The sequence below is a fragment of the Alligator mississippiensis genome, chromosome 15 (assembly GCF_030867095.1).
Source record: "Alligator mississippiensis isolate rAllMis1 chromosome 15, rAllMis1, whole genome shotgun sequence".
NCBI lineage: Eukaryota > Metazoa > Chordata > Crocodylia > Alligatoridae > Alligator > Alligator mississippiensis.
The window spans coordinates 3,983,657-4,010,051 of record NC_081838.1 but is presented as its reverse complement, the minus strand read 5'-3'; the positions used below and the strand labels follow the sequence as shown (position 1 = coordinate 4,010,051).

General features: G+C 48.9%; 1 protein-coding gene across 1 annotated transcript in view; it reads right to left on the bottom strand.

Moving 5' to 3' along the window:
* The window catches only part of CAPN1 (calpain 1), a 40,752-nt gene that overhangs the window by 11,462 nt on the left and 2,895 nt on the right, over nucleotides 1-26,395 (bottom strand). The window contains exons 2-8 of the mRNA XM_006264968.4: nucleotides 21,444-21,740; nucleotides 20,103-20,172; nucleotides 12,732-12,850; nucleotides 4,637-4,770; nucleotides 4,339-4,507; nucleotides 2,461-2,544; nucleotides 586-671 (exon numbers count right to left, since the gene is read on the bottom strand). Of these exons, the coding sequence (XP_006265030.1) occupies nucleotides 586-671; nucleotides 2,461-2,544; nucleotides 4,339-4,507; nucleotides 4,637-4,770; nucleotides 12,732-12,850; nucleotides 20,103-20,172; nucleotides 21,444-21,710 (929 nt within the window). The 5' untranslated portion in view covers nucleotides 21,711-21,740. The remainder of the gene's footprint in view (nucleotides 1-585; nucleotides 672-2,460; nucleotides 2,545-4,338; nucleotides 4,508-4,636; nucleotides 4,771-12,731; nucleotides 12,851-20,102; nucleotides 20,173-21,443; nucleotides 21,741-26,395) is intronic.

Genomic DNA, 26,395 nt, shown 5'->3' with positions numbered 1-26,395 from the left:
AATTTTTTTCATAATGCTTTACAATACGCATTGCACATGGGTGGGTCACTGGGGACCCAGAACTAAATCATAAATAGGTCACTATAAACACTACACCACTTAAATACACAGATCAAAGAAGAAGCTTATACAGTAGAGAGAGAGGACGGTAACCAAGGCCCAGGGGCAGCTTCAGGGAAGTCCCCACAGATTCTATCCTACCTGAAAGGCAACTCCTCCATGTTCTTTCACAGAGGAGGCCTTTCAGAGGGCAGCATAGCTCCATTAAAGGTTAGTTGGGGAAAACAGATCCCAGTGACAAAGGCACAGACAGTAGCGTTTATTCTGAGATCACGGATTTGGCTTGCTGGATGAGATCTGCTTTGATCTGTAGAAATCTTTAATGGTGGCTTAATGATTTTCAGATGGAGCTTGATTGGTTCAAAGTGTTATAGGATGTGGTTGCCTGTGGTAACCTGTATTGTCACAACCTGTGTTCTCATTCCTGTGTTCTCACAGCTTTCTCAAGCAAACACCATGAGAACATTTTATGTAGATGGCATCAGGGAGTATTTTTCTCTTCCTGCTCTTAAAGTCAATCCTTACTTGTCACTCCAGGGTCCAGTCCACTCCACTTCTCCCCATGGGTTCCTCATTCGAATTAAATTAACAGTCTGCCCCCGGTAGTTAACCTGCAATCACCATAGATGCCCTGTGAGACCACAGCACATGCTTCCTGGAGTATTTTTAAAAGCGTAACAAGCAGCGTGAGGAAGGGGGAAGAACAGGTGAGAAACTGAATGCAAAACAGCCTTTGCATTCTGCAGTGTGTCATGCAAAATACAGATGTTGTTGCAAGGGATGCTACAGAAAACAAAGCTAAAAATGGTTCACACAGCAAAACAGCTCTTGTCCTCAAGGTCTGCGCGTAGACACACTGTCGCATGCTGTTGTGTAAGGGCTTAGTTACAGTGGTTATCAGGACATTACTGGCTGCAATCAGGTCTAAACAATTCAAGCTAGGAAGGTTCTGACCTTACTGGAGACATTGTTTTCGAGAGGCATTGTCAGGCAAACCAGACCAGCATTTAAGGGTTTGTTTTGAAGGAGTTTTATGAATATTATAAAGGCTGAATATTATACAAACATATTTCCGAGAAGCTGTTTAGAAAGGAAACGTGTGGAACAGCACTGTGTTTTAGAACAGACGAGCCTCGCTTCATGACCTTAGGATCATACGAAAGTAGGGCTGGAAGGGACCTCGTGAGGTCATCTAGTCTGGCCCCCAGCTCAAGGCAGGATCATCCTGATAAAACCATCCCAGCCAAGTGACTGTCTAGCCTGCCCTTGAAAGTTTCCAGGGATCTGGGTGGTGGGGAATGCATGTACAGGCAACCCCCACTTAACGCTGTTTAGTGTTATTTCACTATAACGCTCATTTTACATTGATACCTGATTCTACTTAGCACTCTGAGAGTTTAATTATAATGTTCACAGTTGCCATCTTAATTCGTCAAAAACTTTCAGTTTCGCTTAATGCTATTTCCACTTAATGCTTGTTTTTTTGGGACCCAATTAAGAGTGCTAAGCGGGGTTGCCTGTAGTCATTCTGAAGTGAATGGAACTCTAAAAATAACATCAACTTTGATCTTCCTAAAATGTTACCGAGTAGCACCCAAACGTGGATTTATGCAGCGTATGTGATCATACAAATAACTATCCAGGGTAAAATCTGATTTAAGTGATCACCCAGAATTACTTAAAAAAAAAAGAAGTCAGTGGCTGTATCTAGCTCTGATTTGTGCAGTGTTAACTTAAACCAGTTAGCTGCTGGCTGAAACAAAGATCCTTCTTGCAGAGTTGTGATATTTTTATCCCGACACACATCTGTAAAACCATGCTGGTGGGCATGTGGCTAAAACAGCGTGTGGGAGAAAGGCGGCTACCGTTTCTCATGCACAGTAGCACATGTTGGGTGGGATTAGGCCGTTAGCTGATGGTCCCCTGTTACATCAGACAGAGAAACAGGAAGTTCTCCGGTTGTTTCCTACAAAGCAGCCATCTTGCGACAAACTGCACGTGTGCCACTAGGATCGGCTGGAACAGCTCAGGTTAGGCACCGAAGCAGAAATACGCCCCTCTGCTGTTTGACTTCATCCAAGCCCGATGACTTCATGATAAACAGAGCAATTAGGATTCCTTCCAAGGGGCCTGCAAAACCTTCCTGGCTGCCACATAAAGCATTATCTTTTAGGAGTGTTTTCCCCAGCATACTCTCAGACAGTCATTGTTCCAACCCACAGCCTGCTGCTCTGAGAATGGGACATATCATTATTCTCATCGCACGGGAAAGTCATTGCGAGGTCACCTGGAGACAGAGTTGAGAGCAAAACCCAGGGTGATGCTGTTTGCCTTCAAACTAACGGACAACAACTGCCCGCCTTGCTGCTCCTCAGAGTGTTTGAGACAGGAAGACTTTACCTGTTTGGCACCCGTGACCGAGTAGGCATGCCCCTTCACCAGTTTTTTGAATGTAACAGACTCCATGTCGAGAACACTTGAAATCTAAATGAAAAAAGCCAACAAGAATGAGCATTCAAGGCAGCAGTGGTTTTTGCCGCCCTACCTAAGAGGAAAGCAGATGGAAACTCAAGCTTGGCCTCTACGCAGAGTGTCAAACCCAGCTCATAACAGCGGGATGAGCTCATAACAGCGAGATCATTCAGCCTCGTACACAGAGTCAGGGCTCATCCCCTTAGGAGTCCTGACTCTCAACTGCAGTTGGATGACTCATGCCCAGCTACTCGTGGCCTGTTGGCTACCCTCTCCTTGATTCTGGTTTCTTCACACCGCTGAGAGAGCTCCTTGGCCTCCTACGGGACTTGCAGGGAAGCAGCAGCTGTCTGCTCAACACTTCCTACCCTGGAGCCAGGCTAGAACTGATACGACACCTTGAATCAGTGCCTTGGACTGCTGATCCCGCCTCTCATCTGACACTCAGTCTGGAGAGCCTGAAACATGTCTAGATTAAGGGCAGCGTCCTATTGCATGTCAGCACCTTTCACCAGAGCGCACATATGTCCAGGCTGGCCCAGAATGCCGGAAGTCTCCCTCTGCATGCAGTTAAGTGCCTTTGCCAAATATGCTGAGTAAGTGAAAAACTAGATGCAGCTATTTTCCAAAAATCTAGAGACAGAGGCAGGGAGACCCCAGGAGTCAGGCGTCAAAGCAAAATCCCAGCCTGAAGGAAGGATGGTTTGTTTTTCAGAGCACTCTATGCACGTGCTATAGCAGCAGTCCTCAACCTTTTTCAGACTCAAGGTACCTTTTGTTAGGCTTGGAAATTGCCAGCTCTTAGGTTTTCTCTTGTTTTTTGATGACAGAAAAAAGCTAGACCACAACAGGTCAGGATGTTTGCAACACTGTGAATTCTTATTTGAAATCCCTGCGTTTATCTTGCGAATCGCGTTTGCACATCTAACAGCGCTAACATTGTGTGGCACCCTTGAAAGGATCTGAAGGTATCCGAGAGTGCCACAGCACCATGTCTGAGAATCATTACACTATAGCCTAGTGGCTCCAACCTCTAGATGGGCAGTGAATGATCAGATGTGGGATTGTATTTATCATTCTTTTGAAAAGCAGCGCTTCTGAAATGCGACTTGAGGCCTTGGGAATCTTGGTATGGCGCCGATGTGACTCAGCACAAGATGAATGCTGCCTTTGTCTCCAAAGGTTCGAAGTCGTTCTGGAACAGAGCTCCCTTTTTTTAATGTATTTGGATTTGAGAGCCTACTGGGGATCCTGCCAACAGCATGATACCCAGAAGTAATATGGCAAGGCCTGGTGGAGCTGGAGGGCCAAGATGCCCTTAGGAGCTGGTTTTGGTGGTGGTCTTCTGGGTATTGGTCTTTTTCCTTTGGTGCATCACTTTGTTCCTGAGGGCCCTGCCACACATTCAAATTGAAGCTGGATAGAAACCAGCTATCATGTTACACCTTTTCAGGCACTAATTTTCCAGCTGCTTGGCTCTTTTTTCAGTCTGGATGGGCATTTTTCTGGCTTGACAATTACTTTGCACGTGTGACTGGTCTTACTTTGTATGTGTAACCAGTCTAATTTATTGCATGATTAACCAGTTCATTGCATAATACATGTAACATGTGGCAGGGGCCTGAGGAATGCAGTGCACCCTGCCAAAAGGCTGGCAGCCAAAAGACTGCTAGATCAGGGAAGCCCTTGGGGAATCTGAGCAGCCCCCAAGCACATTCAGATAGCCTGAGACTTACTTCCTTCTCCTCCCCCCTCCCTAGCATCTCGCAAAAAGGATTGTGCTGAACCTACAAAACAAGAACTCACATCAATGGAGCAGCCAAGTAAGGACCCCTTCTCCAAGGCTTTCAGAATGATCTGGTAGAGGTCGCTGGGGGGTTTCCGAAGCTCGTACCATTCAGTGACACCCCCAGTGAAATCTTCAAATCCCTCTGAGGTGCTTCCCCCGGAGAGAGCTTCATAGCAGCCATTCACCCTGAACACAAAAGAAGGCGGAGCGTTAAAGTTTTCCCATTCCCAAAATGCACCTGGGTTACATAAGAAACACTGACCAGCCAAGAGAAGCTATTACACAGCAGCGGTGGACATGCCCCAGTCTACTTACTTGGCATAAGCTTTCTCCAACAGGGCGCTCCAGAACTCATTACCCTCTGCTGAGTGCACAAAAAGCAGCTTGCCGTCCTTTGTCGGGAGGTAGTCGTCCACCACGACGTCCACCCATTCCCCAAACTGCCAGATCTGCAACGAGGAGAAAGAGGGAGATGGATGCAAAATGATCGTGAGAAACGAGCTGGGTGTTTTTATATCAGCCTCATCACTGTAGCATTGTTCTTAATGTACTTCTGAAAGGCAACTCATTAACAGCTGGCCTGCATGGTTCATTGCATGGGTGACTGGTGCCACCTTAGTCAGGGGGGGCACATGCCCCCCCAACAACCAGTCAGCGATTGGGGGGGGGACAGGGGGGTTCCCCCTGGCCAATATTGCTGACCGGGAAGCGGCCACAGCACTCCCGCAAGTGGCCACAGCGCTATATCTGGCACTCCCACACCCCGGCCAGCACCGGTTCTCCTGCCTGCCCATTGCCTAAGCGGGAAGCGCAACTGGTCAGGGGTGCAACAGCACTCTCAGGGGGGAACGTGCACCCCCATGCACCCCCTACGCATTGCCACTGGTTCATTCTCTGGCTCTCAGCTTCTCCCCAGGGGAAGAACCGCATGCACATTATCTATACCATCATGGAAAATACCACTTAAAGGTTCTTGCAAGATAAAACCTTTGTGAAAGGATAACCGTCATACCACTGTGTAAGCACATGGACCCTGATCAGATAAAAACACTGCCAACTAAGCGGTAGGCAGAGCTATTCACCCTAGAGGGTCAAGAGTGCAGATGCTAAAGCAATGAGGATCACAGTTTTTGTCCAACTTCCTGAGCACTCCCAGGCACAGAGATTTGGGGAAGTGCCCAGGCTCACCTGCTACTGTTGATGCGCAAAAGCAGTTGTCATTACCCCCATCCAGGTTTGCAAAACAAAAGTATGATCAGCGGCGCATAAGAGGCTGGCCTTCTAGTTAATGGGCTAAAGGGACAGGGAATCTCACGCCAACAGCAGGGTAGAGATGTACCTTATAGACTAAGTCCAGCCCATGGGGCCATGGGCAGATCTACGATTTTAAAAAGGGGGGGTGCAAGCGGTGAGGTGCATCATCACATTTAACACAACATATTGGGGGTTGGCCTAGATGTGACCTCCTGAGTTCCCTTCCAACCCTCATTTTCTATGATTCTATGATATTTTTGTCTAGGTAAAAAGAAAATAGAGGCTTCACTAATATGTTAGGGGCCTAAGACTATATTAGGCAATTTAAGATCAAAGCAAAAAACAAATAACTTTATTAGGACATCCATTAATTTGCCGTATCATATATTATGTATAGAAACACAACAAACTAGGCAAATATAATGAGATGTTTCTTTAGTCCTGTAGTCATCAGAATTAAATGGAGCTCTTTTTCAGATTGAGAGGATCTTGCTAATTTGAGCTTCACTGAAAGTTTATTTTCTCACCTGAGTTAAGGTTTTTAGCTGGAGTTAAAAACAGTCTGAAGGCTTGTGAAACAGGAGCTAGGTTACCAGAAGCTACTAACAGACAGTGGCATTGCAAAAGGAAGAATAGCTTCATTAGTGGAACCATTTTAAAAAAAGGAGAGGGAGTCATTAGCACCTGTGGAAGGAGGAGTATGGAAGGAATCGGGTAAATTATACTGAGCTATGAAGTCAAGTGACTCCCTCATGGCTGCCTGAATAGAAATGCTGCTGTCACTGCCAGGCAGCTAGTTTTAAACCTGGGGTGGTCCAGTAATCCAAGGGGGGTGCAGCTGCAACCCCCTGGGTCTGCCCCTGCATGGGGCTGCATCATCTGGCCCTTGGAGCTCCTCATTCATATAGAAATTTGATGTTTTGGGGGGTGGCAGGCAGGTTTCCTGGAGAAGTTATGATGTTTCCTTCCTTGGAGGTTTTTAAGCAGAGACTGGACAGGCATCTGCCTGGGATGGGTGAGGAGCAGCGACCCTCCTGTATCTGTGCAAGAGGTTGGACTAGATGACCCTGGAGAGCTCTCCCAACCCTACGGTTTTGATAGTAAGTTAGCTTTTCTCCCTTTCCTCCTTTTCCCTGACCTCATGAATTCCCCACCCTTCTCCATGTCCTCTTTGCTTCTTTTCCCATTTAGCTAATTCGTTTTAGACTCAGGTTGCCCCTCATTAGATTTGAGGCACCCTTTGGAAAATGCCAGCTCTTAGTTTTCACTGGGTTTATTTGTGACTACAAGAAAATAGAGCAATATTTTCCTTGGCAAAGAACACAGAAAGAGCACAACAGGTCAGAATGATTTTAACACTTCGGACTACTCTTTGAAATCTCTGGGTTTATCTTGGGAATTATGTTTGCACACCTAACAGTGCTAACATTGCATGGTGCCCTGCGACACCCTTGAAAGGATCATATAGATCAAAGGATCATAGTAGGAGTGTTGCCAGCTAGTCAAGGGAATTGATTCTTCCCCTCTATTCAGCACTGGGGAGGCCACATCTGGAGTCCTAGGTCCAGTTTTGGGTCCCCCACTACAGAAAGGATGTGGACACATTGGAGACAGTCCAGCAGAGGGTGACAAAAATGGTGATGGCGTAGGGGGACATGACGTGTGAGGAGAAACTGAAGGAACTGGGCTTCTTTAGTCTGGAGAAGAGAAGACTGAGGGGGGATTGAATAGCAGCTGTCAACTACCTGAAGTGTGGGTCCAAAGAGACAGGAGCTGGACTGTTCTCAGCGGTGGCAGATGACAGAGCAAGGAGTAATGGGCTCCAGTTGCAGCGAGGAAGTTTAGGTGACTTATTAGGGAAAACTTTCTCACTAAGAGAGTAGTAAAGCACTGGAAGAGGTTACCCAGAGAGGTGGTGGAAGCTTCATCCTTAGAGGTATTGAAGACCCGGCTAGACAAAGCCCTCGCTGGGATGATGGAGTTGGGGCTGGTCCTGCTTGGAGCAGGGGGCTGGACTAGATGTGACCTCCTGAGGTCCTTTCAACCCTCGTTGTCTATGATTCTGAGGTACCCCAGGGTGCTGTGGCACCCTGGTTGAGAATCACCAAGCTAATCACTTTGTAACTAAACCCAGCAGAAAGAAATGGCTGCCATCGCATTGTCTGCCATGCATGTGCTCATCCCTTCCCCCTACTCTGCATCTACCACATTCTCCCATACAACGTGCCACTTTTCCCCCCAAAAAACTAGGTGGTGGAAATTGGAGCGTGCATCATATCTGAGGAAATACTGTAAGGGCAATTTCTTCTGCTTACCAGGGAAAGCAGAAGTAAAGTCTGGACCAACCCACAGGGAGCAGAACAATGAGCAGGCTAGCTCCCTGACTGATGCTACTCAGTGACAGACTACAGGGAAAGCACTTTTTTTTCCACTCTGCCTTTCATACACAAAGTGCATATTATAACCCAGGGTGCACTGTATGTGAGAAAATACAGCATTTACATAATAAGCAGGAACTGTCTGCTACCCTGTGTTTGTTCAATACCAGTAAAACAGGTCCCACAATGGCTGGTCATTAGCTACTACCACCATCACCACGATTATTAAAAACACTAAGCATACATTGCTTTTGTTAGCACACGAGGCTCTCTCTTTTTGAAGAACCTACTCTCCCAAAGAGTTGATTGGCAAAAATTAAATGTGTAGTTTCTCTTTCTCTCTCTCTCTTGCCCAGCAAGAATCCTAATCAATCCTACTTCACTTTTCAGCGTGTCTGTGCGGCTCAGTCCTCACAACAACCCAACACAGCCCATAGAAACTGGCTGCGCTCCAGATCAGTTTTAATGGTCAGCACAAAAAGCCCCACAACAGTTCAGTTCCAGGCTGCCCAGACACCAGGCCTGTCACTGAAGTCAGCCTGGCTTTGTTCCATACGGGCAGAAAGTCAGCATAGGAGGAGGCACTTACAAAAAGTACCACAGCATTTCAGCAGTTTCTCTGACGTGAGGCAAGGCAGCAGGCCTGGTGTCGTGCTTTTTATTTTATTCAAGGACCCCGATGCTCCATGATCTTAGACAAAAATCAATCAACCCATTTTAGGTATTCCTCAGACATCTAATTTGCAGCCAGTGAAGCAGGCACACACCATTCAGATAATTTAAAGACATGGAGGAACCGTTATCCCCACACAATTAGAGAAGAATTATTCTGTTACCAGTGCATGTAAACAGGCTAGTAAGAGGTTTACATCCCCGTTTAACAAGTGCAAATTTCAAGACGGGACGTAATTATTGTGGCGGATGCTGCTGTGACATTTTCTAAGGTGATCTTGTTATATCAGTATCATCATATTGAATTTCTTTTTATATTAAATATAGGGATTTGTTTCAACACGCCTTGGCTGGACGATCTGGCATTAAGACAGAAACTGAGTCAATACACATAGCATTTTAAACTTGCAAAATGCTTTGCATACAGAGGTCTGCTGTATAATACAGGCCCCACCTTCTCCCTGTTACTCCACATCGAACATAATCATTTGCCTAGGACTAAAGCATCTGTTCATGAGGTTTTCAAAATGAAAAGCAAGCGACTTTCCGGGAGGAGAAGAATTCACTGCTTCCCCTGGGAGTGGTCTGATGATTGCTCAACCTGGCTGCTACGGACTGGTGCTTTATTTGCGATTTTGTTTGCCTGGCTTTTGCTCTTGATCTGCCTTTGTCTGCCAGAACAAACATCTCTCCCTTACTCAAGCAAAGGAACTTATACACCAAGTCACCTCTCCATTTCTGTTTGGATCAGTTCAGTGGACCAAGTTCTTGAAATCTCTCTCTGTGAGTTACTTCTTCGAACCCTAGTCATTGTGAGAGCTGGGATCCAAACCCGATCCTGGCTCCTAGCGCTGTATGGTTACAGCAGCACACAGCTGTTCCAGCCAGGACCAGAGCTCCATTGTGCTAGGTCAGTGGTTCACATCCTTTTTAGACTCAAGGCACCCCTGGACAGACCTGAACCATCCCTCGGAAAATCCCAGCTTTTAATTGTCACTCTTTAAACTGCAGAAAAATAATGGGGCTGTTTTTCTATAACAAAGAACTCAGACCGCAACTATGGATTTCTGTGTGAAATCTCTGGGCTCACTTTGTGAATCATGTTTGTAAACCCAACAGTGCCAACGTGGTGTGGCAGCCCCTGGCACCCTTGAAAGAATCTCAAAGCACCCCAAGGGGTCCCTGGACTGAAGAGCCCAAAGGCTCAACAGATGAAGAGCAAGAAGAATGAGAGAGAAAAGGAAAGGATTGCCTACAGTCTGAAGCAGGTTAACACACGGTCCATGAGGTCAGGGCCCAGAGACCCTTGCCAGTCAGGGCCCCCCTGGGAAAAATCTCCCACTCCAGCTCGGGGTTCACATGTGGACAGGTTGGGGCGGTACCTATGACGGCACTGCGGGAAGAGCTGGCCGGGGCCAGGGGCTCCATTTGGTGGAGGCCCTAGGGAGCTCTTGGCAGGAGCAATGGACACTGTCAGCCACTGCCACCCTGCCGAGCCAGGATTGCCATGCCCACATCCCCTGGAACACGGGGTTGCAACCGCACCAGTCTTCCCATGCATCGCCAAGGGCAGGCAGGGCACAGCACAGACCCCCACAGTGGGGGCTCCACCTGTACTCTGGTCAGTAGCAGCAGGTCATGTGCCCCCCAACCAGGCTGGACCCGTGCTGCAAAAGGCCCCAGCAACTTGGCAGCTACCACTTCTGCTGCATTTCTGCAGGCACAGCTGAGTCAGGGCAGGCAATGCCAACTGCACACTGTTGGCTACTGGAGGGCCTGTGTTATCTTTGCTATAGAGAGAGAGGTACAGTGCCAGCGCATTCCTGCAAGGGGCACACGTGGAGGGTGCTTGATATTGACAATTTTCGATTATGAATGGTTGTTAGCATGATCTTTATTTGGGCCCAAGACTCCTTGGGCCCAGGGCCCCCAACAATTCTTAATCTGCCCCTGCCTCCAGTGCAGAGCCTCACCCTATCTAATGGTCACAGCTCTCCTTATCAGGTCCCTCTCACTTCCTTAGAGACTGGCTTTCGTCCAGTCTCACCCTCTCCTCCCTCATTTCCCAGACTGGCTCCACCCTGAGCAAAATAGCGTAGAAAAGACCACAAGAGATCTTCTAGTCCAGGGGTCGGCCATGTTTTTGGCCAGAGTGCCAAAAACACCCCAACCTCCACCCACTCCTCAACTTAGCATGCCAGAGGCAGACAGTGGGGGACCAACGAGGGGCCTGGTCCTTGTTGCTGGCAGCGAGTGCATGTGCACCTCTGAGTAGATGTCCGGGAAGGGGCTGGGGTTATGGTGCCCCAGGCCCTTTCCCAGCCGTGTTCCCCAAGGCGCATGTGCAGCCACTGCTATGAAGCTGGTGCTAAAAGCTCCCGACCCCAGTGCAGCTGTTTGCAGCCTAACAGCTGCCTGCTGCAGCAGCCTAGAGCCCAGGCTGGCTGTGGCAAGCCGAGCAAAACAGCCTGGCATGCCATGCATGCCAGGGGTTGGCAACCCCTGTTCTAGTCCAACCCTCTGCATTGAGGCAAGGTGTTTGGACCATCCTGACACGTGTTTGACTGTTCCAAGTTATGAGTCAGCTCTGCTTACCCCAGGAATGCGCTGTGCCTCGGGCGTTTCCCCGCGGGCGTGCACCAACACTGAGTGAGCCAAGGGGTTATCATAAACAAGTAGGCCGTCACCTACAGAAGCTTATGCTTCTCTGACCCAGTTAGTCTCCAGGGTGCTGCTGTGCCCTGCCTTGTGCTTGGCTTGAATAGATTTTCTTCCCACTAACCATTCATGCATACTGCCAACACCCCTGAGAGTCACTGCAACCAATAAAGCAAGATAATAAGGAAAGATAATAACACCAAGGTTGAATTCTTCATGAAGGGGGAGATTCAGAGCTGCAGCTCAAAGGCGACTGCTAAGAATTCATCACTGAAGACTCGAGCACCGCACCAGCAGGGTAGAGCAGTGACAAGCAGTCGTGACATATTTAGTGTAAAAATCATACCTAAGCTAAACAGTGTCTTCTTGCTGGGCTTGTTATGGGGTCCTGACAGGGCTGGAAAATAGGGCAAGGCATATGGACATAACTTATTTCCATAAATGCGTGGGATTTCAGCCTGGCATCTTTGCCCCCCACATACTTGCAGGCAAACTAAGAATTGCATCGTTTCAGTTATACCAGTTTCACACCAGAGCGCTCGAAACAACTGGTCTGGAACAGTCCTAGTGTGAAGAGCACCCTGGCCAGGTTGAGCCACTTCCTCTGTGTAACAACAACAATGTAATTTCCTTCCTCCCACAACCAGTCAGCTTCGAGATGTGGATTTCTCAGCAGCAATTGAGCTCGTGGTGTATGGCAGTTAAGGTGTATGCTGCAGCTCCACAGGCAGTCGTTCGGCTTGCTCTGGATTTGTGCCAACCGATGTGCTCAGCTAACCCCATAGGTGCTCAATAGTTTGGCCTGAGGACTCAAAGGCCACCACTCCATATAGAGATTAACGTGCCTTAAACCCTCAGTAGATATCCTCTCTGTTAGGTCTCTCTCCATTCTTCTTCCATCAGTCCCTGCTCTCTCTCAGCTCCCTGGATCTTTTCTGACAGCCTGGCACTCTTTCCTTGCCCACATCGTCCATTCTTCTGTGAAACCAGGTTCACATCACATGACTTCTGATCCCAACCCAACCACCAATGCACACTCAAACCCATCGGACAACAAAGTATGAGCAGGGTCTAACCCACCTTGCCTTAAAGGTCCAGTCCACCCTGTAACACCTGACAACTGGTACTCAAAGGTGACTGGGTGAAGAATGTGTGCCTGAGAATAATGTATAGGCCAAAAGGGGAGTTTCTGTCAGGTTTCACAACTGCATTGCATTAATTAGCATATTTAACAGCTACTGGATCAGAAGTAGCCCCAGGGTTCTGCAGGCAGGGATGAAATATTAAGCTTTGATAGGAAAGCAAGAAGCATGCTGGCCTTAACTTCAGAAATTGTGGAGAAAAAAAGATGTGGTTATGACAGGGGGGGTTTCCTGGGGAGAAGGAAAAGCCCTGAGATAGGGCTGGGATGTGAGGCTAGACCAGGCTGCAGTCCCTGGACACCTTACCTGGAAGTGGAAGATGCCAGCATATCCATTTTGGAAGCTCTGCCCGTGAGGGACCACGCGGTGGAGGATGTTCTCATTCAAGGTGAGGGATGCAATGGCAGCTAAGAGCCAGCAGTCACCTGAAGGAGGGCAGAAGGGAGAGCACGTGAGACATGGCTAGAACTTTCAGTGAGTCCTACTTGCTAAATTCTGTATTTAGAGAACAAACAACTTATTAAACAACAAGGTTCAGACAATTCACAGCTGGGATGGGGTCATTTCTGGAGCCAATGTTAGTTGCATTGGATCACATCGGTTAATTCCCCATCTCCCAACACAATATTCAGTTAAATTACAAGGTGGAAAAACTTAGCACCAATAAAAGGAAACACCTTGTCAGGTAGCAAGTGATTAGACTGAGGAATTCCTTGTGACAGGAAGCCACTAAGGCCAAGCTCTTCACAGGGCTCCAAAAGAGATGGCCAGATACCTAGATGGCCATCCAACATCTTGACAATGCAAGGAGATGCAACAAAGTCAGTCAGTCAATGGTGCTTGGCAGCGGTGTGCAAGAAGAACCCAACGCGTGAGCAGCAAGCCTTCCCACAGTGGCTACAGGTCTACTCGTCAGATGGAGGTCGAAGCACACACTGCTTCCTGGCTCGCCTGCAAGCCTCAGCCTAGTCTCTCTGATGGCTCTCCATGGTGACTGCACCAGCCTTGACCCGGCTTCTCCAAACTGAGCGGTGGTGGACAGGGTTCTCCCAGTTGTCAGCAGGAATGCTGACTTTGAGACCTTCCTTGACCTTGTTGCTGTATCGGAGCTTTAGCCTTCCTCTGCTTCACGGGCACTTCTTGAATTGGCCATCGAGCACAGCCTTCGGCATAGATCCCTACAGTGGTACTAATTAACACCAATATGTTATGGCCTCAGTCTTTAGGACAGAAGCTATCCACTTCACTCCTTCAGATTAGGAGGAGACCTACTTGTGTGTTAGACTGTCCCGCATCTGCCCCTGGCTCTAGATCTTCAGCCTTCTTCTAAAACACCTTGCTCTGGCTGCTGATAGACACAGGGCTGTTGGTCTGGCACTTCTGCATCTAATCTTGTATTTCCAGAGTTTTATGTAACAGCACAGCATTGCGGAAGCTTCCAGTTCCCAAAAGCAAGGAAACAATTAGACCATTTTATTTTTTAAGGCAGTACGTTTACCATTGTACAGCCACTGAACTGTTGTAACTGTTTTGTCCATCTTCTCCTGTCCCATGATAAATGGACACAGCTGTAGTAACTTCCCCCTGCTTCATTCAGGGGTGAGATGCCCCATTTAACTTCCCCTGTCTTCAGAACAGGAGTGGACGTAAGGGAAAACACCAGCAGAACTGTAGTAGTTCCCTCCTCTTTGAAAATGGTTGAATAGCTCGTCCATGCCTGAAGAAGGTGCCTTGCTTGTAACACAATGGAACGCAGACTTCCAGGTTTTGCAACTTACAGCCTCCATTTGGCAAAAAGCAGGCACCCCCTGGGAAGACCATTCTTGCACAAACCACCCTCCACATCTCGTAACTCAAACAAAACCAGCTGCCAAATCCCACACGTGAGTCAGAGCAGCCTGGGGCTCCCTCGCTGACATTCCCCTGCAAGTCGACACACATCCTTGGCACTCTTTACCACGGCTGATCACGGAGTTTTGCTGCTGATACGTCTGCCTCCCCACACTTCAATAGCATCTAGTACCAGGCAGTTCAAATGAGGGGAGGCCTACCGCCTGATAAGGGTTTGCAAAATACTACATGGGGAAGAAGAAGTTAATAGGGATTTATTATCAACTATCTCATTTCTCCCAATACAAGGAGTATGAGACTAGTAGAAAAAGAAACTAGTAGAGAGTGATTTGAAAACTAACAGAAGGCAGTTTTCTCACCCAGGTGTGGACAATGTACACCCCTGAATTGAAGCATGGGACTCATTGCCACACAGATGTGGTGGAAGCTGAGAGTTTAGCCAGATTCAGAAAAGGGACTGGACAAATTCTTGGAGGAAAGGGGCACCAGTAGCTGTTGAACGTGGGAGTTAGGGGTACAGCTTCTGAATCAGAACTTCCTAGACCTTAAATGCTGGAGGCTGCAAGTGGGAGAGGAACAGGGGGGGAAAAACCCTTGTCAGACCCAGTTCACTGTCCCTTTCAGCATCCACGCTCTGCTGCTGTGGGACACAGGATACAGGGCAAGATGGACCTATGTGCTGACTCAGTAAATGCCAATTCTTCTCTTCTTATGTACCTGCCAGACATCTGCTCTGGTTCACAGCCACCATGATAATACACCTTCCCAATGCCAGTCCCTTTGGGGGCATCCACGCTGATGGAGCTCTGCAGACATCCCCACCACAGGTGGAGGACGATAGCAAAACGTGCAACCCTTTTGGCTCTCAACTTTGCCCATCATCAAAAACAAGAGGCCAACTGTCCAGGGAGCAAAATCCTGGGCAGATTCTTGGTTCCTAACAGAGGTACTGCAGACAAGCTGGCTGGCTCCATCAAGAGGTCAGGCCAAGATAAATTAATCCAAGCATCGCACACACATCTCTGCAGCTTTCGGTTCCTGCCAGCTTTCGCGTAATGTGGAATCTGCATTGCCTCATTTACCCTAGGCGCTTTGTTGAAACTCCAGGCTGTTCCCTGCTGCCTATGGGAAGGATTTTGTGCCTGCCTGCTCACCCTAATGACCAGGTGCCTTGTCATCCTCACTCCCCAAGCAAGTTCATCCAGTTCTCCACACACTCTGCACAGTGTTTGGACAAGAGGAGGAGGGTGAGAATCCATGCTGAACTTCTGGCAGCAACAGTGGCTTTGAGCCCGCCCAGCTGTGGGTGCTCTAGGGGCTGGAGCAGCCCCTGGTATAATCCAGGCAGCCGTGAGCACCTAATTACACCAAGCTCCTTATGGGTTGCAATACTGCTGTGGCTCCATGGAGCAGTATCTACATACCTCCTGGCCAGGGACCTCTTTGCCTGGTAGCCTTCTGGCAGGGTTCCTCCTATAGTTTTAATGGCTGCTTTTACTCAATATCCTAGGTCACCCCGTCCTAGCAGGGTGTCTTGCATCTTTTCTTTGCAACTGGTTCCAGTCACTGTCAGAAACTGGGCGAGATGGATCACCAGTCTGATCCCGGCCGGCAATTCACCCTCACAGCCTAGCTGGTGCCAGGTCACCACAGCAATATAACTAACATGTTTAACAACTGTTAGCGTGGAGATGAGGATGGTGGCGTAAGGCAGATGCTAACACGGGGACAGGAAAGAATGCATGGGGCAGTGTCAGCATGGAGCTGGAGAGGGGCGTGGGGCAAGCCTAGCCCCTTTGCTGTTTGTCTTGAACACAGAGGAGCAACCAGGCACCGCGGCAGAAACAGCCGACACTGCCCAGCTTGCTTGGGGAACTCCTAAGAGCCCCTCTCTGTGGCCCCTACAGGCTGCTTCTCCCTGCGGTTATATTCAGAGCTGGTGCAGCAGCAAGGGAGTCCGGGGGGGAAGCCTGGCAGAAGGCAGGACAGGCAAACCAATGGGGTGTTTTAACTCTGAGGAATACTATGGTGGCAATTAATTCACTTTCAACAGCTGTGACAGCTGGTAGCCAGCCAGCGGCTGCCCAGCCCCATCTCCTCCCCCAGCACGTCCCTGCAGTATTTAAAGCTGCATAATCCAGATTCCCCCCTTGCTCAGACTACTGGCGACCACCCGTTCCCTTCAGGGAAGGGCATAGGGCCAGAACATGCCTATCCAGGCGGAGGAGCCAGCCAACAGCTGTCAGGGGCTTTCCTCATCAGGAGCTCAGCTGTCCTGCTTATCTGCAGCCTCAGCCTGGTATAAACCAAGCTGGGATGAGGCAGAGTTCAGCGTCGCTTCAGTGCAGCTGCCACGACACCTTGTTCTTCTGCCTGCTGAGACCCAGGCAGCGCCCTGTGCCCGGCAGGGTTCTGCCAAGTCAGTCACTTGCTTTTTGTTTTCAATTTGGTCTTGATGCGGCTGTTATTTCACAGGGCTCAGCCTCCAACTTGGCCTCCAAAAGGACCCAAGAGCAGCCTCACCAACAGTTAAAGAAGTCTTAAACTACTTATTATGTTATTTAAACTACCTGCAAACACAGCTGCTTTAGCAACGACCCAAGTTAATTAACAAAAGTCCTCTCTGCATCTCCACCTCTGTGTATTCCTTTCACAGCGTCTGATGAAGTGAGCTCAGGCTCACGAACATTTATGCACCTCTGATTTAGTCAGTCGAGAAGATGCACCCCTACCCTTCCTTCCATCTCGAGCAGAGACATAGCTTTCCAATCTACGTTTTGGGTCAGCATTCCCAGATTTTGGGAACTTCATCCCTTGCTCATATTTCACACTTACTTCTGCTTCCCCCAGCACTGCCTAAATAATGCATTTCCTTTGAGGTCTGCTTCTGTTTCCAGGACTGGTCTAATTTAATCTGGCCTAAGTCTGTGGTTTCACAAAAGCACATATCAGTAGTAGCCCCAAGGGCCACCTTTGGGACTATAAGGGCAAATATAGCTGCTGCCACAGCTGACTGTTGTTATCTGAAATGACACTGGTAGAGTTAGGATGGCATGGGCTTGGATTTAAACCTGTCCAAGTGTCTCCAAGAGCCATTCCATCCAGTTTGGAGTTAGGCACAGCCTTAGACTTGGTCTGGTGCTCAGGACAGTCTATCCAAAGATAACGTTGCAGTTTTATAGAAACCCTATGGTTTCTATGGGTTGCCCTTTCATAGAATCATAGAAACCGAGGGTTGGAACCTCATGAGATCTTTTTTGGCCCAATCCTCCAATTTGTTGAGGTCACTCTGAATCCTAGCCCTACTCTCCCCAGCATATCTGCTACTCTCCCCAGCTTGGTGTCATCTGCAGACTTGCTGAGGGTACATCCATGCCATCTTTCAGGTTGTTGATGAAGACACTGAACAAAACCGGCCCCAGGACCGACCTGTGGGGCACTCCACTCAATACCAGCTGCCAACTAAACATCGAGCCATTGATTGCTACTCTCTGAGCCTGATACTCCACAGTTTTCTATCCACCTTACAGTCCATTCATCCAGCCCACGCTTCCTTAGCTTGCCTGTGAGAATGCTGTGGGAAACCATATCAAAAGCCTTGCTAAAATCAAGGTACACCACATCCACTGGTCTCCCCACACCCACAGACCAGTCACCTCACCATAGGAGGCAATCAGGTTGGTCAGGCATGATTTGTCCCTGGTGAATCCAAACTGACTGTTCCCAATCACCCTTTTCTCTTCCAAGTGCTTAAGAATGGATTTCTTGAGGGTCTGCTCCATGATTTTTCCAGGGACTGAGGTAAGGCCAAGTGGGCTGTAGTTCCCTGGATCCTTCTTTTTCCCTTTCTTAAATATGGGCACTATGTTTGCCCTTTCAAACATCCGGGACCTCTCCTGGTTGCCACGAGTTTTCAAAGATGATGGCCAGGAACTCTGCAGTCAAATCAGCCAACTCCTTCAGCACCCTTGGGTGCACTCCATCTGGCCCCATGGACTTGTACACATCCAGCTTTTTCAAGTTGCCCCTAACCTGTTCTTTTACCACTGAGGGCTGCTCACCTCCTCCTCGAACTGTGCTTCCCAGTGCAGTATCTGGGAGCTGACCTTGTCTGTGAAGACTGAGGCAAAAAAGGCATTGAGCACTGCAGCCCTTTCTGCATCCTCTGTCACCAGGCTGCCTCCCTCATTCAGTAAGGGACCCACGCTTTTCCTGGTCTCCTCTTGGTACTAACATACTTGTAGAAACCCTTCTCGTTACCCTTCACATCCTTTGCTAGCTGCAACTCCAATTGTGCTTTGGCCTTCCTGACTTCAACCCTGCATGCCCGAGCAATGCTCTTATTCTTCCCTAGTTATCTGTCCAAGTTTCCACTTATAAGCTTCCTTTTTGCGATTTAGTTTACTGAAGAGTTCCCTGCTAAGCCAAGCTGGTCTTCTGCCACACTTGCTAGTCTTCCTGCACACTGGGATGGTTTGTTCCTGCATACTCAGTAAGACTTCTCTGAAGTGCAGCCAGCTCTCCTGGACTCCTCTCCCCCTCAGACTGGCCTCCCAGGGAATCCTGCCCATGAGTTCCCTGAGCAAGTCAAAGTCTGTTTTTCTGAAGTTCAGGGTCCTTACTCTGCTACTCTCCATCCTTCCTTTCCTCAAGGTCCTGAACTCGATCATTTCACAGTCACTGCTACCCAAGTTGCCATCCACTACTACATTCCCCGCCAATTCTTCCCTGTTTGTGAGCAGCAAGTCAAGAAGAGCATGGCCCCTCGATGGCCACTCCAGCACTTGCACCAGGAAGTTCCTGGATTGCCTGTGCACTGCTGTATTGCCCTCCCAGCAGATGTCAGGGGGATTGAAGTCCCCCACGAGAACCAGGGCCTGTGATCGGGAAACCCCTGCTGGGTGTTTGCAGAAAGCCTCATCCACGACTGCCTCCTGGTCTGGTGGTCTATAGCAGACCCCCACCACGACATCACCCTTGTTGCTCTCTTCTCTAACCCTAACCCAGAAACTCTCAACAGGGCTGTCTCCAGGTTCATACTGGAGCTCTAAGCAATGATATGGCTCTTTTACATACAGTGCAACTCCTCCTCCTCTTCCCCTGCCTGTCCTTCCTGAAACCTTTCACCCTTGCTCAGAAATCCGCTAAGATAATTGTATCTTGTACTTTGAGGTTATAATGAAGAGTGTGATCTCACCCATCACACACCCACGCTGCGGCCTAAGATGAAGATGATCTTCAACAAAAACTCTAAGCAGGAGCAACTGCAAAGGAAACCAGACACCAGGAGTCACCGCCTGATCTCTGCAGAAAGCAGGGTCTACTCCTGTTTGAAGCCTCACTGTGGGACTCTATTTGTGCCTCGAGTTAGAAGACAGGAGACTTACTGAAGCAGACATGCACTTGCTTGCAGACTTCGGATAGGAGAGAAAACCAACTTTGTCTTCAGTGACTTGGCTCAGGCCACAAAGGAAGCAGGGAATTGAACCCAAGTCTTTCAAACAAGAGGCTGGCCCCAAAACTGCTGGACCATCCTTCCTCAAGTGCAGAAGCCTCCTATCCCTGACAGACCTCAAAATCCTCGAAGGGAAAGATTTCAGCATGAAAGAAACAAGCAGGAGCTGCCCATCTGCACGTAGTAGACCCTTTCAGAGAGACACTCGTACATTCATTATGAAACCACTATGCACAAACAAGCAAGCACTTAGGCACAGTATTTCTCCAGCAGCGAGAGCCCAGCTGTTGACCCCGATCTCCTCCCCCTCACTCAAGGGCAGCTTGAAACAGTGAGCAAGAGGTGCGAGGAGAAGCCAGCAGCCTGCCTACCGAGCGCTCCCTGACAGATGTCCGTGCGGGTGGCCCCGTCGATAATGAACTGGGGGTTGGAGCTCATCTCCTGAAAGACAAAAGAGGATTGTTTGGCGTTTAAGAGTGCAGCAGCATTAGAGAGATGGTTTCTTACTATGCTATGTGCCCCAGGAGAGCCATCCCATTGCCTTTATTATCCCTTAAGATCATCCAAGCTGCCAGAGGGAAATGGGGGTCTCAGGGTTTAGGAGTTGGTTGCTAAATATTGTTGGCATACAGATACTCTGAGGAGGACTATGTAAAGACCTCCTTTGGGTGTTGTTGGGTCATAAAGAAAGCTGGGAGGCTTTAAAGCTGAATAGCCCCCCTCCCCCCCCCAAAGATAAGCACAGCCACAGTTCACCAAGGGCACATCTATGTCCCTGGCTACTCCGTGTATGCTACCCACAAGCCAGAAGTAGTGCGGTCACATTTGTGAGATGCTGTGCTCTAGGAAGTAGCTCTGCTGAGACCTTCCCACCAGGCTGCATTAAAGCAGCTATATATAGCTTCTGGTTTAGGAGGCAGCGTGCGTGAAACACGGACTGCCTGGCACAGGAAGTAAGTACATTTCTTTAGAGCATTAAGTGTTGGCTGTGGCTGCCTACAACAGTCCAGATTTGCCATCCAGAAGGTGCAATCTCAGGTGCATTTCAACAACTCTTGCAGCAGCAGGACAGTGAGAGCTCTCCCCTGGCTTTATCTGAGGAAGGTTAAGGTGTTTTTGGTGTCCTCGGGCTGCGGGTCTTGTAGAGGTGAGACAGGGCGGTTTTAGCATGGGTTAGACATGGACTTGCATGGGATGGTTTAGATAGGGATGATCCTGCTTCAAGCAGGGGCTCAGATTCAGTGATCTCTGGATCCGCCAGTCCTCCTTTTCTGTGATCTAGCAGCAGCAAGAAGCTGGATGCCAAACCATTATTGCTCTGAACATGGCAGTTAGCGCCAGTAGTGCCCAATGATTGCTGGGATCAGGGTAGACTCCCACTGCAAGCAAAAAAAATGAGCCATTGGCAGCAAAGAGGAAGAGACACCAGTTCTTCAGCTTAAACCACCAGGACGTACTGGCTATGTGGTTTGAAAATCCTCTCTACTAACATCTAGTAAACCCCATGCACAATGTGGACTCTTGCCTTTGCTTGCTTTGCTAGGTAGATGAAGAGGACTAAGTCCTATAGGTTGGTTGGACAGAGAACAATACACCTCCTGACTGGTACAACAGAACCATAGAAAACAGGGCTGGAAGGGATCTTGAGAGGACATCTAGTCTTTCTTCTTCCAACCCAGGATATACTGTACCCAAAAAGCACCACTGCTCACCGTGGGTCTCTTCCACTTGACTCCATAGGTTTTGGAAGAGTTTGGTCCCAACTCTTTGAAGCCCAAGGAGGCTCCCGATGGAGGGAAGGTATCGTCACGGAAGAGGGTCCTGTTCTGCATGCATTCATGCCGAAGCCTGTCATAGTCCTGGCCCAGGTGCTTCACAGCATTCTCGTGCTTCCCCAGGCCCAGGTCCTTCGCCCTCTGCTTCTGGACCTGTGCTGAGACACCCGTGCAGTACACTGGGGTGATGACCTCTTCTGCCATCGTTGGTGACTACCGGACTGGGCAAGGCCCCTGAAACGGACAAGACAAAGAAGGGGCATTGGCAGCGAGTCTTGGCAGAAACATTCCCAGTCACTCCCCACCCATCCATTCCCAGTCACACTGGCTGTTCTTGAGAGCAACCATGGGGTGTCCCTGGAGCGATCTCGCTACAGAGATCTGAACCTCCTGCAATCCCCCTTCCACATCTGAGCCCAGAAACTTTACAGCAAAGCTTACGCAGAGTCATCTGCTCAACCTACCCTCAATGCATTAAGTCCTCCTGCCATCACCTTCTTAGGCACTTCCTTGCAACCCTTTTTATTTCAAGGGTTTTCCCTCCTCTCACCTGCTGAGTGAAGTACCCATACGAAAACAGGAGCCCTAATCTCACACACTTAACAGCGGGGTGGAGATAGGGACTTAGCACGCATCTGTCCGTGGTACGTGCCTGGTATTCTTACCTCGCAGTAAGCTAAAGGCTAAACTGAGGCAGCTTGGACCCCCATGAAATGGGATAAGTGACTGATTTGGATTCCACTGACACCAGGGTAAAAGTGGGCACCTGGATAGTTGTCACAGAAGAGCAGATGTGTGGTAAATCCCTACCCTTTAACTCACTGTCATTTGTTTGTCCATTTTCTCCAGCCCGGTTTACACTAGTTTATTGAACCTGCAAGAGTTACATCACAGACAAAACTCTCTCAACAGCTTGTGTCTGCAACCATCCTGCAGTAAGGTGGGGAATTACTTCCAGGTACACTGGAAGGCCTCCATGTTTCTCAGGGAATTGTGTCCAATTTGGGGTCAAGGCAGGAGTGCTTAGGGTTGATGCATCCCTTCAAAAAAGCCAGCCTTTAATCCGGGGGAGTCAAATGTGCTGAAAACAAAGCCAGCAACTCTCCAGACTTTCAGTTACGAATCTGAGAAGACTTAATAGCTGAGTAACAAACCAAGCCAGCCTGAGAATGCTGTGTGAAGGGAGGTGAAACACATGTGGGTTATATAAAAGAGCCCAGGCATGGCACTGGCAGAATCTCATGAGCTGATTTATAAATCACATGAGTGTTTGGTTCCCAGCTTGCTGACCAATTCCAACATTTCCCAAGAGAAGACCAAAATAAAACCAGCTTCATGCAGCAAGAGCCTTAAAGGCAGGGGCAAATGGAGAACTCTGCTTAGCCAGGGGGACTTTGGGCACCTTCAAAGTCATTCACACACAGAATAAATCCATCCAGGCAAAGATTAGGATGATTCAGACTAATACAGTAGGTTTGTTCTACAGCTAACGTGCAAAAAACACCCTCGCCAGAGGGTAAAAGAAAACAATCTCTGCCACCACGTACCACTGCAGCCACCCAACTAATTGCATTATAAAATGCTGTACCTCCAACATTGGCAAATGACCCAGAACTCTGGCTGGTTAAACAAGGATGATTCCCACGCCCAAATCTAGCTCCTTTCCTGTGCATCGGTGGTGAAGACACAATGCAGGGGGATTGCTCTTCAACCTCTGGTTAGACCATCAGCTCTTCAGGGCAGCAGCAGTCTCTTACAGGGCTCAGCGGGGCTTTATTTGGGCCTGTCTGCACCACCACAATAGAAGTAGGGTGCCAGCCACCCGCTAGCTCTTTCATTCTCAGTGCCTGAGAGAACGAACTAACTCTGTTCTGTGCTTCACAGCTGCCAGCTGGACTCAGGGCCTTTCTTAGAACTTATCGCTCATCCTCTGATAGCACGCGGGAATGGCCGCCTGAGGTGTGGACTCCATTAGTCTGACTGCGTGGAAACACCTTGCTGGGCCAAGATAACATTGGAAACAGGCTCTGCCCCTCACCAGATTACATCCTCTTGAAGGCAAAATAGCCCTAAGTGCTGGCCACTTTTAAGTGCAAAGCACTTTGGGACAGTAGGTCACAGCTACGGGGGACTGCAGGCATCTCCAGCGTCACCAGATTCCCAGTTTCAATGCACCTCCTGATTCCTGCCCGGTTGGACCTTCCAATTAAGCTTCTCTTTGCAGAAGTGTTACCTCCTATGCTCCCTATTAGCTCCTCCCCATTGGTACCTGCTCCGACCAGATTAAAGCTGCTAACTTGAGAACTCTTGTCTTCTCACTCTCTTATAGTAAATGTTCAATTGTCATTTCTAATGCACGCGCAGCCTTAGGTGTGTGAGGCTGTCTGAGGTACCAGCTGGCAGCTGCTACAGAACTGTCAAATTGCAGTGAGCTCTGGTCGGCCTGGGAATCTCTTTGCTCCCAACAGATCCTTGCAATGTAACTGGGAAGGACAAACAAAGGGCAGGAGGGGAGCAATTGTTCAGCCTCACATATGTAGTGAAGTAACTTGGCATCTGCTAGGTAGGGCTGTGTGAAACGGCACTGTTTCATTTCGAAGGGATAGTTTTGCGTTTTGCGTTTCGTTTCGTTTTGAAAGCACTGTTCTGTTTTGTTTCGTTGAAACTGTTTCGCTGTTTCGACACTGTTTTGATGTTTTGCCCATAGGCTATAATGGGATAGCACAAAACTGCCTATAATTTTGTAATTTTGGGGCAGATTTGTATGAAAACAGCAGGGATGGTAGCCCCTTCTGAGGGCATGAAGCCTGCCAAGTTTCAAGGAGATAGGTGCAGAGGTTTCTGAGAAACTGCACCTCAAGCTGCTGACAAGCAAAACTCATATGACATGTGTGACTGTGTGTGTGCGTTAAGGCATGCCCTCACTGGCACTGGGGCCTCTACACGACACAGTAGCGTGCCCCAATGAGGTCTCCTCCTCCCCTATGGCCTCAGTCCAGTCCACTATTTTAAATGGCAACAGGTAATAACTTAGCAAGCAGCACAGTAGCACCAGCAACATCTCAGGCGGCCAAAGTCATAGTCAATATGAGAGCAGTCCTTCCCCGCTCTTCCCCTCCCGCTCCTTATTTTCTGTTTCCCTGCAGGCAAGCCCAGCTTCAGCTTCGAAACTCAAAATGTTTTGAAATGTTTTGACTGTCCTCGTTTTGTTTCGAGGCTGTTTTGAAGCCCTTAGTTTTGTTTCGATCTTGCTGTTTCAAGCTCGAAACAAGTCGAAACAGTGCTGAAATGAAACAGCCAGTGAAATTTCGCACCGCCCTACTGCCAGGCAGCTGCTGATATGGAGGGGTCACTGCCCTTTCTGCTGACCAGCTGCTCTGTCTATGAGCTCCCCCATTTCTCTGTCCGCCTCTACCCGTGGTCTCGTCTCACAATTCTTTGGGGCAAGGACTGTATTTTTGCCCTGTTTGTAGAGCGCCTTGCACAACGGGGTCTGGATTCAAGATCAAGGCTCTGACGTGCTGCCACCAAATCAAGCAATAATCAGTGGTGTCTGAGTCAGGAAGTAGAACCATAGGGTTGCAAGGGTTATGTAATCCTGCAACTAGCTCGATCCCTCATTTCCAGGCCATGCTGATTCTCTCCATCCAGGTACTTCTCCATGGATTTTACCAACTTCCTCTCTAGCATTTGCATTAATTCAGCCAAAGCCTGCTGGGTCCTGTAGCCCAGAGCCTGAAACCAATGGCAGGTCTTTCAGGCAATACTTTTCCAGAAGGAACAAAACTAACCCATGAGTCATCAAGGACTTCCCCACCTCACCAGGCTCTGTGAGAGGACGGGAAGCCTCGCCTTGGCCTGGGGCCTCAGTGTTATGATCAGCAGACATTTATCAAGACAAAGCAATCTAGGGGCTGAGAGCAGGAAGGAGAATGAAGGCAGCTGCACCTAAGCAGCAGTTCTACAGATCCGCCCGAGATATCTTCATGTCCAGCGTACTCATATTAGGAAGCAACTTGATTTAAAGGCCCAGTTTCTTCTTGGCTACCTGGGAGAAAACACCTGTGCGCTCAGAAGCTCATCAGGAAGTTAGCAGTGTGCCCGATAAGCATCTTGTGAAGGTGTGTCACTTGCTCCCTGTTGTTTTGCTCACAGCAGTGGCGCCCATTCACCAGGTTGCTGTATAGACCCAGCGCCAGAGACCGCTGTCTCTTCCTGTGGCAGACCATGTACAAAGAGAGGCAATGCATCAATTCAACAGCAAATATTATTTGCCTATTTCTGGTGGTGTTTAGAGACTGGGGGAGCTGCACAGACCCTGGACTGAGACTGAGGGCCCCAGAAAGTCAGAGACAGATCCCTTGCTCTCCCCTGAAGAGTTTATTGTATAAACAGGCCACGGAAGGGACAAGACTCACCCAAGGTCATATAAGTGGTCAGTGGCAGAGCCAGGTCTCCCCACTCCTAGTTCAATGCCCTAGCCTGGAGCACAGGGATATAGATGTAGGATGGAGGCAAAAGAGTGGCCAAAGGGGCCACCTAAGTGCCCCTATGACGTCTCCCCCTTATAGGGCACCCTAAGGTTTTGCTCTGTATGTATAAAAGCAAGCACCCTTGCAAGAACTTGTATGGTCTCTCCTCTCTTTTCCCCCTCCCTTACGAGAACCCTCCAAGCCCAATGCTCCAGCCAGTTTTCTATCCACGTTCACGTCCAGTGTATTTATATTAGAAAGTGACTAGAATTAAAGGGCCAATTTCTTCTGGGCTACCTATTCGGCACTGGAGAGGCCACATCTGGAGTCCTGTGTCCAGTTGTGGGCCCCCATACAGAAAGGATGTGGACAAGCTGGAGAGAGTCCAGCGGAGGGCAAGGAAAATGGTTGTGGGGC